Source organism: Scleropages formosus, chromosome 7, assembly GCF_900964775.1.
Source record: "Scleropages formosus chromosome 7, fSclFor1.1, whole genome shotgun sequence".
Lineage (NCBI taxonomy): Eukaryota > Metazoa > Chordata > Actinopteri > Osteoglossiformes > Osteoglossidae > Scleropages > Scleropages formosus.
In genome coordinates, this window is record NC_041812.1 from 5,379,067 (window position 1) to 5,402,335 (window position 23,269).

Consider the following 23,269-nt stretch of genomic DNA (forward strand, 5'->3'; position numbering starts at 1 on the left):
AGGGAAGCCGTTGGAAGACCAGTTGCCCGTGCGCGTGTTAACCGGACTCGCACAAGGCTGACGCTCCCCTGACCGCACGTCGCGAGGCGTTCTTGTCCTCCCTGCGCATGCGCAGAAGTCGTGGTGAGACGGGAAAATGGCGGACATGGAGACCGAGGTTGATGGCAAGAGTCTGGATAGTGGCAGGGAACGAGAGTAAGAAGCGCAACGTTTAGCTTTTATTTCACTGCGCGGTGTGGTTACAGTGTTATAACTTGCATCTGGCTACGCGCGGGGCCTCCACTGTCGGAATTTCAGTGGTGTATTACGTCTGAGGTGGACCTTGAGACCGATTAGCTAATTTTGCTAGCGTTAGCTTCTTTCTCGAAAGTGCAGGAAGGAGCAGCGGGATTCGCGCGCGTGTCCTGCCGGCGCGCTGAGGAGATTTGCTCGCCGCGGGCTATTTAGCAACTAGCGAACACGCGCAGTTGCGGTGCAGAACGCGTGATTAAGTCAGGCAAACATATTAAACGCGCCGCGGAGCGGCTCGTGGCTGAGCGCGAGCGAGCGAGCGAGGTTCTTTAGTTGGGAGAAAGGCGCGTTTTTTCCTTCCCGTCCAACAGGCCGAGCACACAGTTTCAAAGCCCTGAGGGTAAAGAGAGGACGCTAACAGCGGCTAGCTGCGCTCCGCAGTCGGCCCTCATCATTCGCATGAAATAGTCAATGTTGGTGTTTTTCTGCTATTATAAGACAACGAGCTTTGTTGCAACGCCGCGTGTGGCCTAAAACCGCGGCGGTGCCAGTTGTTCGTAAAAAGACCAGTGAGGAGAAAGTTACGTGCGGTTAGTAGTGCATTGAGTCATTGAGCTGTGATAAAGTTCACTTTCTTCACAAATATTAGCGCAAACCCAAGTGCCAAATATTTTTAATGCATTTCTAGCATCGTTATTTCTTTTATGGGGCAACTGGTACTTGCCCTGAATTCATACAAAGAAATACCGCAGTGTGAAACCACTAACTCTGAACATTACCTTGGACAAGAGTCAGCAAAACAAAGATTTGACAGAATAATATTAAATTTACATTTAATGTTATGCTTTTCTGCAAAGCAACTTACGATGTCATGCCAGTTATTTACCATTATGCAGCTGGGTAATTTTACTGAAGTAATTTAGAGTATTTTTCTCAGGGCACTACATAGGAACTACAGCTGGAGGTGGGATTTGACCCTGCAATCTTTGGGTCCAAAGGCAGCACCTCTAGCCACTACACACTGAAGCAGGAGTGAGTTTCAAACCTGCAGACTTCAGGTTTGAGGCAGTGGTCCTAAGTGCCTCACAATCTAACAAAAGAAAATTATTAAAAAAACTAGTTATAATCTTTATAAGTCCAAAGTTGTGTGGTTTTGCTAAGTTAACTAATTCTGACCTATTGTATGTCCCGTTCAGTGTCTGTTCGTAGTACTGAAAACGGGGTGAGAGCAAGGAAAACCTTGCGTTGTCTCTCCGTGAGGATGTTGCTCTGGAGGACATATGCGGAGATGATTACTGATATTATAGAGAAATCTGATGAAAATTGTCTAATTTCGACATCCCTGTAAAATCCTGAATCCATACTAATGAAACTAGGCTCTGACCTAATGTGTAATTTAACATGTCTTATTCAGATGTCATCATATAGAGACTTCCAGTATGTGCAACCATAAAGAAGCATTATTACTGTAGTGGTAAACAAAACATTTACTGACTAACTTTCACTGTCCTTTCAGGGCAGATGACATTGAAAGCTCTGAAAAGAGCGGGAACGAAGAGGAGAATGGCGACGTGTCTGGAGAGGAAGAGGACGAGGAGGAAGATGCAAGAAAGCCTGAGGGGGAGGCCAAACACAGCAGCAGCAGCGGCGCTGGAAAACACAAGAAGAAGAAACACAAGCACCGAAGCAAACACAAGAAACACAAGCACTCCTCCCCTGAAGATAAGGACCGCAGGCACAAGCACCGACACAAGCACAAGAAGCACAAGCGCAAGGAGTCATCCTCTTCGGCCATGGGTCACAACAGCACTGCGGGGGGCAAAGATGATAGTTCCCCATCATCCAAACGGCCCAAGCTGGATGACATGGCGGTGCTGGAAGATCTGGAGAAGCAGAGGGCCTTGATCAAGGCTGAGCTGGACAACGAGCTGATGGAGGGAAAGGTGCAGTCGGGCATGGGGCTTATTCTGCAAGGGTACAACTCTGGCTCGGAAGAGGAGGGTGAGATCCAGGAGAGGGCACGGAATGGAGAACAGCAACAGAGGGGGAGTTCTGGGAAAGCCCTGGTCCCAAAGGGCCAGACTAGCACACAGAGCAAGGAGGCTAAGAGCAGACGGGAGTCCACCGATGCCAGCAAGCCTGGGTCCAAGCGCCGCAGCCGGAGTAAGTCCAAGGATCGGTCCAGCAAGCAGCATAGGTCTGACAAGAAGAGGAACAAGACCACGGCTGAGGCACACAGCAAGGACAGAACGAAAGGCCGTAGCCGGTCTAGGGACAGGAAGCGCTCTCGGAGTCCAGATCGGTCCAAGGACAGGAGCAGAAAATCGAAAAGCCCTGCAAACAGGCGACGTTCCTCCCCAGAGAAGAACCGCCACTCGTTGTCTCCATCCGGAGAAGCAGAGCGGAAGAATCGCGCTAGCAAGAGGCCGTCGCCCCAGTCAGGGATGGTGCAGTCCGGGGAGAGCCGGAACCGGGAACGGGGTGGTCGCCGGTCCAAGACACCTGAGAGGAGGAGCCGTTCACGAGACCGCCGCTCCAGATCCAGGGACAGGAAAACCAGGCAAGCTGAGCGAGAGAGAGAGAGAGAGAGGGACAAGGACAGAGAGAAAAAAGCCAATAAGTCCCCTTCTAAGGATGCCTCTTCAGGAAAAGAGAATCGCTCTCCAAGCCGCAAACATGGCCACAGTCCGCAGCACCTCCGCAGCTCCTCCCCAAGGCGCAGAGAGCGTAGCGTCTCCCTTCGGCGCAGGGACCGTCGCTCCCCGCAGCCCTCCTCTAACTCTCAAGCCACTGACAGGAGGTCCAAGCAGAGGTCAACCTCCAGAAACCGGTCCCCTGCCCGGAGGGGGCGTAGTCGCTCCCTGGATCGTCGACGTAGGGAAGCAGACCGACCGCGTGTCTCACCAGTTAGGTAAGTGCAGTTTCCATTGATGGTCTTTCGTTATACAAATCACATGCGACATTTGGCATTCTTTTGGTGGTCCATTACAGTCTAACAAAATCTTGCATTGACTTGTAATTTAGTTCATAAAAAAACTTAAATTGCAATATTCAGCTGTTTCATGATTAGTTTCCATTATTCGTTCTGACTAAATTTTTCATTGAAATAGCTTGGCAAACTGTGCTTAGTTTCAGGTGTGACCCAAGAATTGTGAGTAGTTTTTCTTGTTTTTTGAGAAATTGATTAGCATTGGAGAATTTCTAATACTTGTCTCTGCCCTACAACTCATAAACTGAATGCGTTCCAGCATATATTTTAATTTTGCCTAATGTTTTTGTAAACAATATGACACCAGTTACCGTTGTATGTCTGTGAACACTTGGGTAAGTAGGCAGCTGGACACTTGGGTAAGTATGCAGCTGGAGGGTGTTCTGAGTCCTGCGATTCTGCCTTCAAAGCAAAACATATGCTGCCTTTCCAGGGTCTCCAATAAAGGCAACAGAAACATCCATCAGTCAGCACACACCAGCTGTGTTGTACAGGCCACAGGGGAGCTTCAGTCAAACATTTAATGTTTAATGGCCAGAAATCAAACTTAACAGGTTTATTTGTTAAATATAGTCTTGTACTACTTTTGTTTGCCAAGAAACTGCTTTTGTGTGTGTTGTGCTCTTCATTATTCTTAGCAGAATTTACAAATTCTTAAACTTCACCCATTTAACCAAGTAATTTGTCAAGATTATTTAAGGAACGTTGCCATTAATTTCTCTGAACAGCTGCACCTCTCTGTGTCTTTCCCTCCCTCTTCCCTTGCAGGGTTCGCTCCCGAGATGAGGCAGGAGCACGCAGAGACAGTAGCCCTGTTCCGGGGTCTCGGCGGAGGGTCAGCCGCTCACCCATTAGACGCAGGTCACGCTCCCCTCGAGGACGCAGCCGATCCTCGTTCCGACGAAGGTCAGTCAGAGACCTTGTCAGTCCGTGCTAGTTGTTGGCAGCCCTTTCAGATCCTTGCAAGAAATCTCTTTGCAGAGGGAGGATATTCTGTTACCTTTTACCTCCTATGGAGTGTTTGCGTACTTGAACTCTCCAGTTTAGTGATCTTCCCATTTTACCTGCAGGTCCCTGGAGCGTGATAGGCTGAGCCGCAGGCAACGATGGCGTTCAGGTTCAAGGGAGCGTCGCAGGAGACGTAGCAGGGACAAGGAGGACAAGTTTAAGGGCAGCCTTTCGGAAGGCATGAAGGTTGACCAGGAGGAGTCCGATGATGAAGTGTGAGTGTGGTTACAGGCATTGTAGGTGTGGGAAATGTGCTGACTAGTGGGTGGAGATGGATAGAGAAGGCTTGGGATGAATGCCTTTCAGCTTAGGTTTTCAAATTCCTCTGTCCCTTTTGAGGAAATATTTCTCTGTTACTTGGGTCGAGAAAGGTTCGGGATCAGTTGTCACATTTCATGTCAGGTCTGCATAATAAATACCAATTACTAAAATAAACTCCAGTTACAGGTAATTTTGTTTATGCACGTTTTTATTTTAGACTGGAGGACTATGATATTGATGAAGAAGATGAGGAGGCTGTTATTGAGCAAAGACGTCTTCAAAGACTGGCCATCGTGCAGGTTCGTGTCATTTTAACACTGTTATTCCATCTGAGCCAGTGACTTCAACTGTCTGTTATAATATCACATTGTAAGAGTTAAAGAAAAGGTCTTAACAGCAGAGTTTTGTGTGCTCCTGCCATTCTCTGACTGTCTCTTCTCCATTTGCAGAAGTACAAGTCGATTAACGAAGACAGCAACATGTCCGTGCCATCGGAGCCCAGCAGCCCACAGAGCAGCACACGCAGCCGTTCTCCATCACCCGATGACATCCTGGAGCGTGTGGCAGCTGACGTCAAGGAGTATGAGCGAGAGAACATGGACACCTTCGAGGCTAACATCAAGGCCAAGCACAACCTCATTGCCCCTGAGAAGGATGGTACGTAGCCCAGCAGGAGGTGCAGTGAGATGTTTGGGTTAATAAGTCTCACTTTGTTCTGGTCTTGGTGAACCTATGTGAATGATTTTTTTTTTTTTTTTTTTTCTCCTTTCGTAGGATCCAATCTAAAAAAGCCATCAGCACCTGATATGTTTACGGAATCAGACGATATGTTTGCTGCATATTTTGACGTGAGTATTTTAAGGATCTGAAACTGATTTTAGATTGAGGATTTTCAATGTGCAGAAGCACAAAAAGGTAATTACCTTTGACTGCTTTTCTTTGGCAGAGTGCAAGGCTTCGAGCAGCAGGCATAGGGAAGGATTTTAAAGAGAACCCAAATCTCAGGGATAACTGGACTGATGCTGAGGGCTATTACCGTAAGTCTACAGTAAACCAACTTTGATAAAACACTTTAAAATGTTTATGGCCATGTTCAGTTTTTTTTTTTATGGCTTCACTTTAAATCTGGCTGAGATTCTGACCCCTTCTCTTCCTTGTCTCCCTGGCAGGAGTGAATATCGGGGAAGTTTTGGACAAACGATATGGGGTGTATGGGTATACAGGGCAGGGTGTGTTCAGCAACGTGATACGAGCACGAGACATGGCCAGAGCTAACCAAGAAGTGGCAGTTAAGATCATCCGCAACAATGAGCTCATGTAAGTCCTGGGTGCACGCAATATCCGTGCTCAGGCTTCTGCGTCTTCAGTTTAGGCAGTGTTATCCTAATTTTAAAGACTGAACTTTTTTTTTTTTTTTTGCTGAAGTTGATTCAAGGCCTCATGAAGCAATTCTTAGTTGTATGTGTTTTGGGTCTGTTTTGGACATCACAGGCAGAAAACAGGGCTTAAGGAGCTGGAGTTCCTGAAGAAGCTCAATGATGCCGACCCTGATGATAAATTCCATTGCCTGCGACTTTTCAGGCATTTTTATCACAAGCAACATCTCTGCTTGGTCTTTGAGCCCCTTAGGTAAGTAGGGCTTGGTCTGAATTTTTCCCCCTGCTGTCCTCTGTCCCTTCTTTCAGTACATTAATTTTATCGTTTCTCTGCTTTGCCTACATCTGAAATTTTGAAAGTTTTTTGTGGTGAAGTGGAGAAAAAAAAATTTGAAGCTGTCGAAATGACCCATTATTTGAAATGGAGGTCTCCAAGAGTAAAGCCCTCTGTTGTTAAAACACAGTCTGTCTCTACATCGTTGCACACAGTATGAACTTGCGCGAGGTGCTGAAGAAGTACGGCAAGGACGTGGGTTTGCATATCAAGGCCGTACGCTCCTACAGCCAGCAGCTCTTCCTGGCTCTAAAGCTGCTCAAGCGCTGTAACATCCTGCATGCTGATATAAAGCCTGACAACATCCTGGTGAGCGCTTGCATCAAGCTGTATGATCAGATTTATTTTTCACATGTCACTGTCCAATGGTGTGATTGGCCTTCTTTCTTCTCTGCTTCGCAGGTGAATGAGTCAAAAACCATCTTGAAGCTGTGTGACTTTGGCTCTGCCTCACACGTGGCAGACAATGACATTACACCTTACCTGGTCAGCAGATTCTACAGAGCACCTGAAATTGGTTAGTGTTCTTAATTGCTCAGAAATATACATTATATCCAGACAGTAGGGATTAAGTAATGTCAGGAGACAAACTGGTTTGTAACTGGGTAATTTGTACACATTCATACTAAATGAGGCTTTGAGAAATGAATTTCTTTTTTCTCTCTACAGTCATCGGGAAGCCGTACGATTACGGTATTGATATGTGGTCTGTGGGCTGCACGCTGTATGAACTGTACACAGGAAAGATCCTGTTTCCTGGGAAAACAAATAACCACATGCTAAAGCTTGCAATGGATCTCAAGGGCAAAATGCCCAATAAGGTGAGAACCCTTCTTTTGTTACTCACTCATATGGACTTATTTTTCACTTCATTATTTCCTCAGGGACATCTTAAAACATGGACATCACAAAATATGCTGAGATTTAAATATTTACAAAGGACATTTCTGTTGTACTGGCCTGCAAATTGACTTCTGCTTTTTCCCCCCATTTAACCTTAACAGATGATCAGGAAAGGCCTGTTCAAGGACCAGCACTTTGATCAAAACTTGAACTTCTTGTACATTGAAGTAGATAAAGTGACAGAACGGGTAGGTTTTTTTGATAAAACACTTCCCCCCGCAAATATTCACCGTATTTGTATAGCACCATCGGGTTCGGTCCTTTTATGCCTCATGCGGTCATGGAGAAAGTTTTTTTTTTTTTTTTTTTTCTTCTTTTTTCAATGTCAGCTTGTAATCTAATGCAGTTCAAGTCAAATGTATGTTTTATACATTAAAATGAAGTGTCGTCAATAAAATTTGACAATCTTGTATGTTCATGTTGAGTGCAATGATTTTAGTGTTATGCAAACAGAGGTGGAGGATTTGTGTGCGTCTTTCCCCGGTACATCTCTTCTCTGTTATCTGGTCTTACCCTCCCCCTGTGCTTGCTTTGGTCAACAGGAGAAAGTGACTGTGATGAGTACGATCAACCCCACAAAAGACCTGCTTGCGGATATGATTGGCTGCCAGCGGCTCCCCGAGGACCAGCGTAAGAAAGTTGTCCAGCTCAAAGACCTTCTGGACCAGATCCTTATGTTGGACCCGGCCAAGAGGATCAGCATCAATCAAGCCCTGCAGCATCCTTTCATTCAAGAGAAGATCTGAGCAACACAGCCCCCCTTGCTTCTAAGTACAATGGGTCTTGCAAATAAGTGAGGCGTTAGTAACCAGAGACTCAACAGAGGAAGAGTATTTTTAACGTAATGATTTTTCCCCCATTTTGAAGGACGTACCTTTGTTTTTATTTTATTATGACTTTATCATATAACCAAAGTAGGGGTCCAAGAATACATGTATATATTTTTCCTTCTCTGAGGACCTGCAAGATGCTGATTGAAGCAAGTCTTGACTTCAACCTCCGTTCAAAAGAGCAAATATGGCTGTTCTGTTTATGGGCCTTGTACCTAGTTTTAAAGTGGAAAAGTTATTTCATTTACTGTGTAATGTTGAATTTATTCATTTTTGAAGTTGCTTGTTCTTGGGCCCTTGCAGGTGACTGGCGCGGGGAGGATATGATGTAAATATGTTTATTGTATTGTTCAGATTTCGATTGTAGGGAAGGTTTATTGTCAAAATTGGTTGCCATGGCTGCACAGAACAGAAAAAAGACAAGAGGTCCTGATGATTGTATACATCTTTTATGTAGTTTATTAAGTACTTTGCTATACATGTGCACATATACGGCTGTGTGAGCGGCGTGTATGTGCTGTAAGATGCCTCGTGCAGACCTGGCAGCTCTTGCTGTGTGTGGCGCAGGCCAGCGTAAATGCTGTCTATATCCGCATCTCCCCCAGGCGTGCCCGTGGTGTAGGCCTGTGCCGAAGGGGGGTCTCGTGTCCTTCTTGAGCCCGCCTGCAGGGACGGCCTCCTCTGTTAAAGCAGGTTGTGTACCACTTTCAGTACACTGAAGGTAAGCTCCCCCAAACCCATCAGCTCCTCTGGTGTTCTTGCACTCTGGCACACCATAGCACACCGGCAGAAGCACTTGTACCGCGTGAGGTTCTAGCTGTGTAGGTGAGCACACACCTGTGGCTGTTGCATGTCTGTAAGGACGACACACAAAGAGGACACACTCCCTTTTGAAATCTGTGGGCCTCACGGTTTTACTTTGTTTTAGCTAGGGCCAACTACGAGTGTGTCATCAGTCTGCATTTGTAAAATTGTGGTACATTTGCCCTTCAAAAAACAGGGTGAAAACCAGTGCATTTGCGGCATACCAGTTATGGGTGCAGACCGGAGGGGTGGGAGGAAGCTCTGACGGTTGAAGGCACCTTCAGTGTACTGCTTTTATTAATATTTCAATCTTCACAACTGTTTTACAACATAGTACAGTGTAGTCCATAGTGTTTTTACCTCCTTCCCCCCCCTCCCTTTGGCTTATAAATCTCACAAACCGCATGTAAAGCTGTGAGAAGGTAGTCCATGTCCCAAGTTCTGTGTAACACACTTTTAAGTGTGCACTTTTATAAAAATGTGATATAAACATTCTCTGGATTTTTTTGTTTCCATTTTCATGTTTGTGATCATGTTGTCTTTTGATACAGGGATATTCCTGCTCTGATCTTTGCATCTGCTTGTTACAAGCGGTAATTGCCTCTTTACTTTTTCCCTTTGTACTGTTAAATCCATCTCTGGGATTATTCTAAGGGAGGTAGACAGATACATAAATGTAGTACATGCGGTTTTTCTTTTTGTTTTTTTTTTTGTTTTTTTTTTTCTTTTGCTTCTTGTAATCTCAAAGTCTTCCCTGCATGTGACTGGACGGTGCAGAATTCTTGTGAATTCACAGTATGCGTCAAAAAGCAGCGTAAAATAAAGTCTTTTGTGGAAAAAAAATCGCCAAAATGTGTTTACAAACCTCTTGAATTTTTGTGGTCTCTCTTCTGCGCTAACATTTCCTTTGTAAGTGTATACATATCTACATAAGTGTATAATTTAATTTCATATATGGAGCAGATTAGTGCACAAATTGCTCCAAGTATGAGCGTTTTGTTAGGCTGTTGAGGTGTTGATAGGACAGCAGTCCCACATGTACTTTTCCTGACACTAATTACTGTTTGTGATGTTTTTCCCACTGTTCCCTGTGGTCGCTGAGCGAGAAAGAAAGCAAGTTAAGGCTCCAGGCCAGGGGGACTTTCTCCAGCCATCCACTACAGCCTGGTTCTTCTTTGAAAGAGACAAGACCTCCAGCTACTTAACAAGGTCATTTCTGATGGCATGTGTAGATAAAAGAGAGACTGTGAGAGACACACAAATAGAGATGCTAATGGAAGCGAGATCCTGAATGCGCTTCAAGGGTCACGCTGATGCTGCTTTCACGTTGACGGTTTTGCCTTTTTCACAAGTCTGTGCTCAGGGGTAGAAGAGTTTCTGGGGCGAGGGAAGAAAAAAAAAAAAATCAAAGAAAAGGACTTTGCCAGATGCTGGAGTAAAATAAGACCAAGTTTGGATCCTTGGAGATTTGTTTTATACAATTGTTATATTAGGTTAACACGTCAACAGCTCTGAATGCTTGGCTTTGGTCGGTTTGTAAACGATTTGTCAACGGTAACTGGTTAACCCTTCGGTCTCCTCATATCCCACGAGTGGGACCTGAAAAGACGGCTCAGGTCTGCCATTCTCTCTTGTTGACTTGCTCAGCAGATCCTGTGTGCGTGCGGACACAATCTTGTCTTTATTTCACGTACTTCACAGAGAAGAAAAATTACGTACCTTTCCATAGAAATGGACTCGCCTGAACAATTTTGTTTCCTTTTCTGTGTGCTGAATGTTCAGCATAAATGCATCAAGATGCTTGTTTATGTTATCTCTGTATTCTAGGTGCAGCCCCTTAGAAGACCATCACAGGAAACCTCATCTGGACAAAGGTTTCTGTTCTAGAGAGTTCTGTGTAGCCTTTTGTGTGAATGGCTAATTGTTGACTGTTTGGACGTGCGCTTCTCATTCTGCCAGTTTACAGGAAATGCGTGTTCTGTCAGTGAGGTATAATTTCAAACATTAATATCCACATTAGAGGTCCTGTGAAATGGTACTTAGGCCCAGTCTTCCTGTTTAAGTTGTTCGCAAGTGTGTGGTGAATAACATGAAGAGAGGAACACGTAAGCTTTTTAGGAGTAATTGAGTATCGATTAGAGAATTGCACAATTACAGTGAGTGGGATATTGTTCCAGATGTACTGTTGTCAGCACCATTAAAGGGGGGTGCGTTTATTTAAAAAGTATGTCTATACCGAGTGAACGTCAACAAGGTAATGCCCTCTTTCTTTGTCAAAATGTTCCAAGGTCTTTTTCTGGCCCCATTCATTAAAAAGTCCTTTTTGTGCTCTTTTCTTTCAGGGTAAGTTGCTGTTTCCTTTCATCAGACAAGAGGCACCAAACCTTTCATTTGGATCTTAATGTTATTTACTGACATTTGTCTTGAGTTGTTGACCTTGCTTTTTAAGACCACATAGTTTTTCTAGCCTTACGTTCCCATTGTGAGAGTTTTTAAACAATGTTTTTTTTTTCTGACTTTGTACAACCTTGCACTACTGGTGTCGTTTTGAGGAATAAAAAGATTTAACCCAGAGTGTTCCAGGTGTGCAGTGGCTTGTACTACCCTTACTTGGCCAACTGCATCTGCTAGTACCTGCGCTGTTGGAGTGTTTACTCCTCTCTTTACTCTAGGACCTGATGTAGTTTTGAATTTGTGGGACACGTGTTTTTCGGTAACCTGCACGCAAAGAGTCCTGCTATGGATTGATAGCTGGAGGAGATTCACATTAGAGGCAGGAAAAAACTGTTCTACCTTTGTGATCAACATCGCTTATTTCTTCTGTGGTGAGGACGCAGACTGTCGATGTGACCGCGGTGGAACTTTTCTGGGGCCCGTGGGCTGCTTTGTTTTGCAGCCGTTGGCCGATTCGGGCACCAGTTCAACTGGAAGTTTCTTAGTTCTTTTCGCAGGGCGCTGAAACAAGACGCTCGTCCTTCCCTGCTCATGTCTAGTGGGTGTGTGCGCGCGCCTGGTCATCGTGCCATGGGAGAGCGCCAGGTCGGAGAAGCCGGACAGGGCGGAATACCCCTCCGCTCCAGCTTGCGGACGCACCCACCGCGCTCCGCTCGCCTCCGCCCTCCAAAATCGAGAGGCGCTCCTCATTGCTCTGGTGCCTCGGCCCGCTTTGGCTCTCTCGCCCTGAATCGTGGCCACTTGCATCTTCTCCATCTCTATGAGGCGGCTGACGATTGCAGCCAGGGAGGGGTCCATCATGCGCAGCGCCTCTCGCTGCTCCCCATCTCCAGGGTTTGAGAAATTCTCCGTTCGGTCCAGCACTTCCAGAGAGGGTGGAAGAAGCTCTGGGTAGCTCTGGTGCTGCGGCACCTCGGCAGGATCCATAGGTTCCAAGTGCTCGTCAAACCGCTCGGGCCGCAGTTCAAACGCCACAGCAGTCATCCACTTGGACATCGGAAGGCCCCCCCTCTCCTGTTCCGATAAGTCGCTGTCCTCTGAGAGGAAGCCCGTGGAGACAGAGCTGCTCTGGACCCCTGGGCACCCATCGTTTACCGCGGTGCTGAGTCTTTCAGCCCTGTCCATCGCCTCATCACTCCACAGCCTGCTGATTTGACTCACTGAGTAACTGGTCATTTTCAGATGTGTCCCATGTCTGGACAGGTGTGTGTGTGTGTGTGTGTGTGAGAGAGATGTCCTTCACTGTGCAGCACCAGACGCGGGCTGAGGACTCATTCCTTTATAGTGCCCAGCAGGCATAGTTGTGGGCCGTCCAACCTGAAAGCAACATACACCCAGTACGAGCCATGGGAGTTGAGTCAGAAAAATAGCATTCATCGTATTGTCCTATTGATTGATACACACACAATTTATTTTCCGCCTGTAATATGTTGGTTTCACCTGGGCAGTCTAAACAGGTTCACTGAATTCTGTCCAATTGTCATTGTGTAGTCCAGGGTTTAAACCGTGAAGTTGATTTACTGTGTTCAAACACGGTAAAAGGCAGGCACCGCAGCTGTGGCCTCGCCGGGTCCCCCTGCAGGAACAGAGTAATCAAAGGAAGGGCTCATGGAGGCAGTGGCAGAGTGATGTGTACTGACAGTGTGCTGAGCTCCACGTGCTGCCACCACTTGGCTTGTTGATGTGAACTTGGAGCACAAAGTGGAAAAATCTAGAAAAGAATTGCTGTGCTGGAAGCAGGTGGTTTGTGATGTGCAAAAAGGCAAAAAAAAAAAAGCATTCAAGCTTTAGTTACAGAAAGAATAAAACATGATCAAATATGTTGATTTGCTGCACCTGTCTGAACAATGTTATGGTACATCATTTTATAGTTTAGTGGACAAGTAGGATTATGGGGTGACCAGTGGTGCAGTGGTTAGCAATGCTGCCTTTGGACCCAAAGGTCTCAGGTTCACATCCAGCTGTAGTACCCTTAAGCAAGGTGCTTCTGCTAAATTACTCCAGTAAAAATTACCCAGCTGTATAAATGGGTAAATAATTGTAAGTAGCTAAATGCTAAGTCACTTTGGAGAAAAACATCAGATAAATGTAGATGAAGCTTTTTCTCTTTTCCTAAGCGACGTACAACTCAAGAGTAAACAAAACAACCGACGGATTCTGACACAAGGTCACCAAAGTACAGTTTGGTACCAGAACCAAAGCGGAAGAAATATGAAGGTGATTGTGACTTATGGTGTGACACAAATTTATGCAGCAGAGAAATATTGTCGGTGAGAAGTATAAACATGTGACAGGACAAGTGGTACCTGATGTGTTTTCTGTCCTGCCCTTACAGTGAGGTCTTCCACATAGTCCAGTGACTGGGAAAGACAGATTTCCTGACACGTAACGCCAGTTATCGACCGGTTAGAAGGAGTTACTGCACCCCACTGATGCAAATATTTTACCGATAATATCCAGGTAACCACTATTCCAATGAGTTTACAATAAAATATCAGAGAAACACAATGGTAGAATAATGTGGTATAAACTGGACACTTACTTTAACCGGCTGCTTGAAACTCTGCAAAAATAATAAAATCCACAGTTAAGGATCCAGTTTAATCTACACGAAAAGGGTTTTAGTTCACGTATTTTTTTATCATTGAGAACTTCACGGTTAAGTTTGAAAACTTACCTTTACTGGACACCAAACATCTGCTGATCTCCAGACAGCAGATTTAGAAGAATGCTGGGTTAAATATATATATATTTAAAAAAAAAAAAAAAAAAACATGCATAAAACAAAAAATATAAAAGAGTAGCTTTAGCAACAAAGGTTGAGCTCCCAGTCAATGAGTCCATGTTGGTTCCCGTGGACTGCGAGGGGCCTGTAATTCAACCCCTTTTCATTATCGTCTGTCTCCAAGCAACAAATGAGCGCTCGGGTAGTTAGTGCCGGTTAATAATATCCAACATCTCCGGTTTCTCGGTTTTGTCCTCTGGAGATTGCATTCCGCTGACATTTGTCAAAGGCAGAGTCCTCATCATCTCATTTTAAATGTAACGTGAGCTTTAAGTGGTAACCCAACTCTGAGAACATTGCATATAAAACACATAACATACTATATATTATTATTTCACCAGGTTGGATCAAACAGTGTAAAAATGGACATTAATCTGCTGTTGATCCAACCGAGAAGAACCTCAGACCGTGTGTGCTTTTCATTTATTTATTTTTTTAAATTAACTAATAAATGTTGCACTGGTCTCTATAAAAAAAGGTTACTTCCAGATTAACAACGTTGACGGAAACACAGAGAGCGAAACACAAAATTGCTCATAAGACTTCCTTTCAGATCCTGCCTGTCGGAGAGATATTGTCTACATCTCTATTGCCTAAATTTACTAGCTGTTGAATAAATATGGAAAGAAAATGATTACTGAGTTTTCTCAAAGAAAATGGGCCATATTAATATGCAGTGAACCCATTCATGTACAGCGTGATGTTCAGAATTCACAGCTCACACCACAATGACTGAGAAATGATGTGTATGAACTCTAGTTCAGTAGAACTGACCCGTATATGAAATTCAAAAAAATAATGTCAAATATGTCAGCGTTAGGGACGTATGATGATGTGGATTACAGTGTAGGCTCTTAGTCCAGGATGCAGCACAGGCCGCCTGCACCGTTACACGGATTTCAACACAATATTCCCGAGGGATTCTTCTCCAGTCAACTTGGGTTCAGGTTCTGAACTGTAAACCAGGGTTTTAATTTTTAAAAGATCTGTTAACAAATCATTTTCATTTTTACTCACTAAAGCAGACTTTAATTTGTGCAAATATTTCCAGTTTAATATTGCTTGATTCATGATTTACATTCTCTTACATATGCAAAGTTTTGCTCCGTTATCAGGAACATGTGAATCCTTTGAGCACCAATGGACAAGTGCTCTTCCCCAACACTGGGGGGGTGGGGGGTGGGGGTGCTGTTACACAGTTAAAGGACCAACTCTGTTCCCCTGTCCTCCACCACCAAGAGCACAGATGGGTATGCTGAACCACAACATTGAGCCTATTGTCGCGAGTTTCCAGGATGGTGTGCTCTTCCCCAGGTGCAGGGAGACCCTTCACAACCTGGGCAACCGTGCTTCTTAGCAACTCCTCAGCCTCGGCCCCGACCACCACAGGCTGCTCCATGTCTCGCCATAGTTCTACCGCCCCGTTAGCTTTCTCTTTTGTGCCACTACTCGTGCTCCTCTGTATTCAGGGTTCACTGCCCCTGGCTCCGGCTTCTCATTTTCCGGAATCATCCCACTCCTGACACCAATGTAACGATCACTGGTTCAGTCTCTGATTGGGAAAAGATATCTTAACAGGTGCCCATCGCCTTCTATTCCCTCGCAGTCCCATTTGCTGCAGTTACAAAACTGTTTTACATTTCCCATAATTCACATTATTTACAATTATTTCCATAACATGGGTCACTACAATAGTATACACTGAACAGTGAGGATAATATTTACTTTTACAGTATTTACTTTTAGACACTTACGCCAAATGATCAACAGAGGGTTGGGGAGAATCATCCTTATCCTTCCCATGCTCATGTTTACGGCTGACCAATGACCGCACGATGCTGTATGACTTCTGTTTCTCGCTCTTCCGTGGTCTCAAAAGTGATGTGTAGATATGAACTCCAGCTCACCTCTCAGAACCTAGAACATTCCAAAATCTCACCATCTCCAAGAAATACTGATCATAGCTCAGATTTATGCCTTCCACCATTTCCGTTTTAAGTGTTACTATTAAGAGAATGTGGCTATGCTTCAGCAAGTCATTGTGAGCTGTTTTGGCTACCAGCAAATGTGAGCGACGTTTTGAAACTGTGCTTCCGAGGCTGTTGTTAGGAGATGCAAAGGATCTGTGGGGGTCAAGTGGTGTCCAACACACCTGGAGTGTGACCTTCACATTGTTCCTACTGAGCAACCACCACCAGGCAAGAGATGTTGGCCAAAGTGTCGAACATGGAGGTCTCCTTCCATGAGCACTGAATACCTTTGAGAGTTTCATTTCTGTTCTCCATCATCCTTCACTCCAAAGCTCTGCTGACCAGTGTTGTGGGTCACATCAAAGCACTTATCCTTTAGCCAAAGCAGAGAAATCGTCCTATGCAGTTTCCTTGCTCTCCCTGAAGTACTTGATCCTTCTCATGGTGTAGCAATGAGGGCTGTTGGACTTTAAACACATCTTCAGGAGGAGTTCTGGACCATTGCTTGGACACCACTGGAGATAAAGTGTGTAGGGTGTCAGTCTTGAAGTCACCAAAGCACCCATCACAACATTGATGGGAAGCACCGGGAGTCATTCTGGGGAATTTCGGAAAGAGAAAATCCAAGCTTTGAACCTTTCTTCTGAACATCTGAGTTGAGAAACTTAGGAAAACTTAAGTCGTCTGACACCACAAGGGAGAATGATGTCGACTCAGTCAGTAACATCACTCGGCAGGATTCTCATATCTTCCTTTGTCTCCTGTTTTCTCACACGTCAACGCTTTGTACCGGTGACAGGTTTTAATACGAAGGAGATAAGAAGTCTTAAAAACACACATTTTTCGAACGTTGCCATTAAGAAGTCACTTGAAGAGACTTCATGAGCTCACATGCAACATCACTTTTACAGACTGTCAATGTTTATAGCAAAGGCGTGAAGAAGACATGCTGATGACATATCGTTGTCATACTGTCGTCACAGAGACGAGATGTTACGTTTGACTCAATTTCAAGTTTGGGTTTTTTCAAAAAAAGTAGCAACAATTAAGTAATGCAATGCGCAATTAAAAAAAAAATTAAAAATGTTGGGGTTTAGAGAAAATTATGTCTGTGCCACAGAAAGCATCTAATTCTTTCAAACTTGTAAATTCTCTGTGGATCAGGTGAGATCAACTTACCTCCTTTTCAAATATTGCAACTCTCTTTTTTGCAAGAAAATCGTGTCATTTTTCCCCCCGTTGACACGTCACGTCCTGAATTATGACACCCATCTGGGCCTGATGGGTGCCTGCCTCTACAAAAAGAAGAAGGTTCGAGGGCTTTTAGGAGATCCGATGGAGCCCTTGATGACTCCTTTCTGATGATGAGCGCTGTTTGAGGAAGACTTGGGCAGAGGAAAGTGGAAGGAGGCTTTTTGAACTCTGCTCGCCCTGAAACATCTGCACTTTCAAAGGGAAAGAGCCTTCATCACCTGTCCATCCTGAACAATTTATCCACCCCCTCCCCAGCCTGTCTCTCGATGTATCGCGGTAACATGGGCCATGTTCCGCATTACTCTTAAAGGCACTTACCCTTTCCGGAAATTTCCTCCCACCTTTGGGACTCGAACTGCCCAGAGGAGAGCGATGCCTTCTGTATGGAAGCCACGGAGATATTCCTGCGAAACACTTCAAAGGGGATTCGGCAAAGTGCTGTTTGAGGCTAAATTATTGATCTGGAGAATGAAACTTTGTCAGATGTTGGAGATGGTTTGAAAGGCAAAAGAGGAGAGGAGAAAAAAAAACTTATTTTCCTTCACTCTTATTCTTCAAGGTGTAAAGCTAATGTCCCACTATCCATGTCGGCCCTTAAAACAAGACTGATGTTGAAGCGCTTTTTAAAGAATATTTTCCACATCGCATTGGGTTTTTTACTCTCATTCTCTGTCCTTCTGACAGTGGGTAGAGGTTACCAGTACCTCTTTACACTGAGGAGCTGCCATTCGTGTACAAGAGAAGGATCGACGTAGGATCCTGTTAAGTCCACATTACGATTGCTTTTGTGTATCAAACTCACTCAGTGGCCACTGTATTAGGTACACCTACCTGTTATCTGCAGACAGCTTGATCCTCCATCCAGTGCCTATGTGGCTGAAACAGAAAATATGAGCTATATTTTATGAATTAATTTTTTATTAAAAGCGAAAAATAATTTTTGAAAACAGAAGTTAACAGAAAATATATATGATATATAATATACACAGGACACGATGCATTCCCACCTTGTGTCTTCAAAATGTTGCAGCTTTGCAGGTAACACTTTCTAGTAAACAAACTGTCGGTCTACACGGTAAATAGGACACATCTATTCGTTCCCTTAATGAAATTCAGTTTTAAGAATAAGTTGAGTTTTCAGAATAAATTTGTTTTGTGCATATATAATGTTCATATGTGTTATCAGAAATAAATACATAAAACATAACATTTAGTAAATTGCAACTGTGAAGAGTATGCTTGGTACTAAAGAAATATTCCACCACCTTCAGTAACAGCCTTTACCTCTAAGTGATGGGCTATATCATAAGCTAGTGTTCCCAGATCCATGCATATCCACAGTCCCTCTCCAAAATTCAGGACCACCAGCCCACCAGAACCTTGTGTTTCAACTGAAACGTGAAGCAGGATGTTTCCCAGAAGCACTTCCTGGAGGGTGCCGATCACAGTGAAGTAAAGCAGGTGTTCTTCACTGCGGGACTTTGGTTTACCCCTTTGGCTCTGTGGTCTTCTGTACCATGGCACGATGAGTCGGCGTGACGAGACCATGTCCAGACAAGTCACTGAAGGTCTAATTCACTTCACTAGTCTAGTTCTACTACGAACCTTATTTCAGATTTCGAGATTCAGTTTGTGGATGAAAATGCACACAGTCAGAGATTTTTTTTATTATCATCTATTATGTATTAAGGATCATATCTTTAGATTCTTTCCCTCCTGTCAGTTTAAAGTACCCAAGGGCAACAGGCTCATGGTCCTTACTAGGGAGTGTGCGCTCACTAGTTCTGAAAGTACAAGTGCTGCAGCACATGTCCACCTTGGATGTCCGTGTACCTTGCTCAAGGGTACTACAGGTGAAGGTGGGATTCAAACCTGTAACCTTCAGGTCCAAAGGCAACAGCTATAACCACTGCAAGATACTGACAGTGAAAATTCCACAAAGTTATTAATCATTAATAAAGAGGTTAAATAGTTTGAAGATACAGTAGGATGTTTGGAAAGTTCTGGAAATAAATTTCCTTTGCAATGACCACACTATTTGCAGCCATGACAAACAGCAAACACGCAGAGAGTCTTTAAAATGACTTTTTATTAAAATCATACTAACACTGGTGGTCCGATATAAAAAAAAAGCTAAGTGGTTCTGCTGACATCCCTACGTGGGCCCTGATACAGAGCCATCTGCCTGGACCAGGACCTGAGTCCACGGATCCCGGAAATAAAAGACATTGCATCATATCAATGTACAAATGTACAGGTGCCAAAACGAAGACGAGGACCTTGCAACTGAGCTTTTCCCCCCCACAGAACAAGTTCTAAGAGCAGGTTTCACTGACATTTCCCAACAGAGAAAATCCACTGGTTGAGGCAAAATACTGAACAACTTTTGGAAACATTTCAGGAAATATTTCATACTTACCAACGGTAGTTTGGCATACAGGAAGCCCTGAGTTCAGTGACTTTTATTTAATAAAAAGAAAATATGAACACAGCTTGTGCCACAGAACACACTTGCCTGACCAGTTGGTTGGTTCACGTTAGTCGCTCTTGGATGGAAGCTCTTCCAAGCATTAGCCAGCTGTGTCTCGATGGGAGGCAGAGAAAAAAAAAAGAGCTGTCCTTTTCTGGATTTACACCTCCAGAAGTTTTTTTTTTCTATCTGTTCCCTTGCTTCTCAGATCTGTTGAAGACACTGTACATTAAAGTAGTGGCTCTCATCTCATCCCTACCATCTCAAACAGCTCACTGTTGGAATCAGGCTGAACACAAACACAACATCCAGCGACAACATTACCAAGGCAATAATAAAACTACAGTCTGAAAAATCTGAATTCAGACCAAAAAATTTAGTGGCCAAGCAACATTTGGAGATCTGTAAGTAATCCTTGTCGTCATCCTCCTGCTCCAGGAATCACAGATCACTGCTCTCAGTCGTGGGACTTAAACACAACAATCAGCAGTTTCCTTTCCTTCGACATCAGAGAAACAGGAGCAGAATATCGACTTAATCTGTCATGGCTGACAAGGTTGGTTCACATACCCAAATCTACAACTATGGTGAGACTGGGATTAGGAAATGAACTTTGTAGGAGTCTTTGCAACAATAATACATGAAGGTAAAAGAACTCAGTAACATTAAGTAAAATACTGAACTGTATGGTGAACCGCCAAACGGTTTTGTCTTATTATTCTCGCTGGCTCCGAGTCCCTCATTAACACAGACAAATGCAGTCCATCTGGAATACTTCCCTGTATTATTTGTAAGAGAAACCACAAAAATCTGAATCACCAATGAAAAACGGATTACATAAAGACCAAATGAAAACTAGGTAATTTACACAGTTTCAAGAATTGTAAAAACAGTTGTATATACACTGAAATACCTGTACAAAGCTGAACATGCAACAATGGGCATTATTATATAATATTTAATAGCCCATTTTTCATCTTAGCAATCTTCAGAAAGCTTTTAAAAAAAAAAAGTATAGAGTAATGTGGAAAAAAACTGTGAAATGCTGACCTTTAGGCCTAAAAATGCAAAAAAGTATAAAAAAGAGAACTAAGATACTTGGTGTAGACTGAAAGCGATGTTCTGTAAACCCGTGTTCACCTGTTGGCAAAGACTCTTTAAAGCAGGGTTTGATTCCATCTGTGTATGTCAATAAAATTAGTCTCTGCACTAATGGGCAGCATTTTACTTACTTGCTTTACGTGTTTATATGCTAATAATAGATAAAACACTGCTAAAGATGGAGAGGAGGAGTACCACACCCTAGCTAAATCATTACAAAACAACAGAAAAGAAGAGCTTCAAAAATAGCCGTCATTCCAGAAAAGGAATATATAGAGCTCACGCATCCCTGCTTCTTAGAGATCAGATGGCTATAAAATAAGAGTATTTTTTATGTTTCCTTTCTTCGGTTACCATTAAGTGCCGAGTTTTGTTTCCTCCTTTCCATGAGCTACTGCATGATGGCCAAAAACCTGCTCTCCTCCGCGAGGCTGGTCAGCAGGGAGCTCATGTCCCCAATGGCCATGTTGTTGACTCCTGCCGGGATGCTGTGGAATGGCCCAGAGGATGTGTGGGCCGTGGTGAGACGAGACGAGTTCTGAAACAAGCCAGGACTGAAGACCCCAGAGATGAGGCTGGCGTGGTCGTTTTCCTCCTCCAGGATGGCATCAAAGTCCAGCATGACATTGTCAAGACTGCCAACGGTGACATCCATGCTCGTGCTGGTCACCTGGTCCACCCCCGGAGATGGTAGGGTGGAGGGGTCCTTCCCTCGAGGCCCCGTTGCTGTATGAGCAAGGAGGCAGTCATCTTCTGGGTCTGGGAAGCAGGGCGGCTTGATGTCAGGCAAGTGGAGGAGGTCTATGCCTTGATCCTCAAAACCCTGGTTGAGCAAAGCTGGCTGTGGCTGGGACAAGGCACAGGAGTTAGCCTGGAGGTGCTCCTGCATTTCGGGTTTGACGGGCTCGCCCACCCTTCCTACCATCCGGCACGAAGGCGGGTTCTGCAGGAAGCCAGAGGGCAGACAGAGCTGCGAATCCTCCAAGGTTAGCTCTTGCACCGATGGGAGGGCGCTCCTCTGCATCTGTGAATAAGCACTGTCCTCCATTTTCCAGAGATTCGCCCCATAGGGGTCCCGCTGTCCTGTCCTAACCATAGACCCACTATACAGGCAGTCACTCCCCAGGTCTCTGTGAAAACTGCTCTGCTGCGGCACGTGTCCACCCTGGATGTCTGAGGCCTCAGAAGAAAGCTGCTGCTGCTGCTGGAGCGTCATGTTGCCAAACCTGCCAAAGGGTCGAGTGGTGCTCTGTCCGTGGGTTGGCCATCGCCGGTACTTCTGCTGCTGCTGCGCCTGGGGCGACCGGTCGGCACTGCCGGAGCTCACCTCATTCCACTGGACAGGCAGCTTGTCCTGCTCCTGGAGCCTCTGATTTGAGTTTTGGTACATATCGCCGGGGAGACTGTTTCCGGAGAGATGTGCGTTCGTGGAGAGGTTCCCTGGCTGTGTGTTGCCGGAGCCCGCTGGGTGTGCTCCATCCAGGCCTTGTAAGCGGAGGTACTGGGCCACATCATCTGGCAGCATGTCTTCCTCACCCAGCAGGAGGCTCCCAGCACTCCCTTCCACAGCCAGGGCCCCCATAGCAGCGTTCTCCCGAACCCCTGGGGGACAGGGCGGTGACAGGCCATGTCGATAGTTCCCGGTGGAACACGTATAGCCCGGAAGGGTTAAGCCTCCCCCCTCAGAGCGGGTGGGGCCAGAAACCAGAGGAAAGCAGTTCATGTTGTTGAGGCTGTTGAAGCGTTGAACCCTGGGCAGGCTGACAGGGTCTGAGTTGTGCGTCCGCACCGGGTCGCTGGCCCTCCTCTCAGCGTTTGCTGGCCCCTCGTGCAGGAAAGCCGCTGTGCGGCTGTAGCCTCCATACCCACTGGAGCGGCTGTTGCTGCAGTGGCGGGTCCCCGCCAATGGGGGCAGCACATGATTGCTGCCACCCTGACCCCTGGCCGTCACGTCTATGTGGGTCCTCAGGCTCACACGTTCCATGTTGGGCAGTGGTGTGGGAGGAGCCCCCCCAGTGGCAGCTGCATATTTGGCCTTCAGGCGGTAGTGTTGCGCTGGGGTGAGGTTGAGCCCGCCCCCAGAACCCCCACAGGTGGGCCCGCCGCATTGGCTGGCCTCGCTGGAGCGGCGGGAGGCATCAGTGGAGATGGGGTCGTACGAGTCGGTAGCGCTGAGGTTATGGCGCCGGCGGAGCAGGCTGGTCTCTGGCTGTGAGGCCTGGCTGGAGCGGCGGCTGGAGAAGCAGGGGGAGATGCCAGAGGAGCGGCGGCTGGAGCTCAGGTACGCAGAGCTGGTTGCACTTCCCTCGCTGTCCCGCCGCTCCTTCAACAGGCTCAGCACTGTCATGTCCACACCGGATAGCTCTGGGCACAGGGACACGCCCTCGCAGCTACTCCTGCCCTGGTACGAGCCTGGATAGGGTCAGAAAGGATGAAGATCAGTGGGCGGAGCTAAAGCAACCAATCAGAGTACAACCAATGGAGGGGAGCCAGCAAGAA

The 23,269-nt window shown here is 45.5% G+C and overlaps 2 protein-coding genes across 4 annotated transcripts in view; one reads left to right on the forward strand and one right to left on the reverse strand.

Moving 5' to 3' along the window:
* Nucleotides 1–119: 119 nt before the first annotated feature.
* Nucleotides 120–11,308, forward strand: prpf4ba (pre-mRNA processing factor 4Ba). Of its 2 annotated transcripts, XR_003797823.1 has the most exons (16): nucleotides 120–195; nucleotides 1,748–3,142; nucleotides 3,989–4,126; nucleotides 4,291–4,443; nucleotides 4,707–4,788; nucleotides 4,939–5,146; nucleotides 5,264–5,337; nucleotides 5,436–5,526; nucleotides 5,659–5,806; nucleotides 5,981–6,118; nucleotides 6,355–6,508; nucleotides 6,602–6,716; nucleotides 6,869–7,020; nucleotides 7,204–7,290; nucleotides 7,645–10,610; nucleotides 11,079–11,308. XR_003797823.1 is itself a non-coding variant. In XM_018757888.2 (15 exons), exons 1-15 carry the CDS (start codon nucleotides 137–139, stop codon nucleotides 7,846–7,848), a joined length of 3,198 nt encoding a protein of 1,065 aa, XP_018613404.2. In that variant the 5' UTR covers nucleotides 120–136; the 3' UTR covers nucleotides 7,849–11,308. The 2 variants fall into 2 exon arrangements, 1 of the variants encoding a protein (XP_018613404.2); XM_018757888.2 differs by having other exon boundaries at nucleotides 7,645–11,308.
* Nucleotides 11,309–19,314: 8,006 nt separating this feature from the next.
* LOC108937535 (transcriptional activator GLI3-like) overlaps nucleotides 19,315–23,269 on the reverse strand; it is a 77,869-nt gene continuing 73,914 nt past the window's right edge. The window contains exons 15-16 of one of the 2 annotated variants that reach the window (XM_029253811.1): nucleotides 21,125–23,182; nucleotides 19,315–19,879 (exon numbers count right to left, since the gene is read on the reverse strand). In XM_029253811.1, coding sequence (XP_029109644.1) covers nucleotides 21,162–23,182 — 2,021 coding nt within the window. In that variant the 3' untranslated portion in view covers nucleotides 19,315–19,879; nucleotides 21,125–21,161. Of the gene's footprint in view, nucleotides 19,880–20,642; nucleotides 23,183–23,269 lie in introns of those variants that run through there. The other variant, XM_029253810.1, reaches the window with a different exon arrangement.

What these genes read in the sequence shown, in the direction of transcription:
- prpf4ba (XM_018757888.2), top strand. Translation starts at nt 137, where the DNA reads ATGGCGGACATGGAGACCGAGGTTGATGGCAAGAGTCTGGATAGTGGC. An exon ending in CATTGCCCCTGAGAAGGATG is followed by an intron (nt 5,147 to 5,263) that starts GTACGTAGCCCA and finishes CTCCTTTCGTAG; the next exon opens with GATCCAATCTAAAAAAGCCA. An exon ending in CTACAGAGCACCTGAAATTG is followed by an intron (nt 6,717 to 6,868) that starts GTTAGTGTTCTT and finishes TTCTCTCTACAG; the next exon opens with TCATCGGGAAGCCGTACGAT.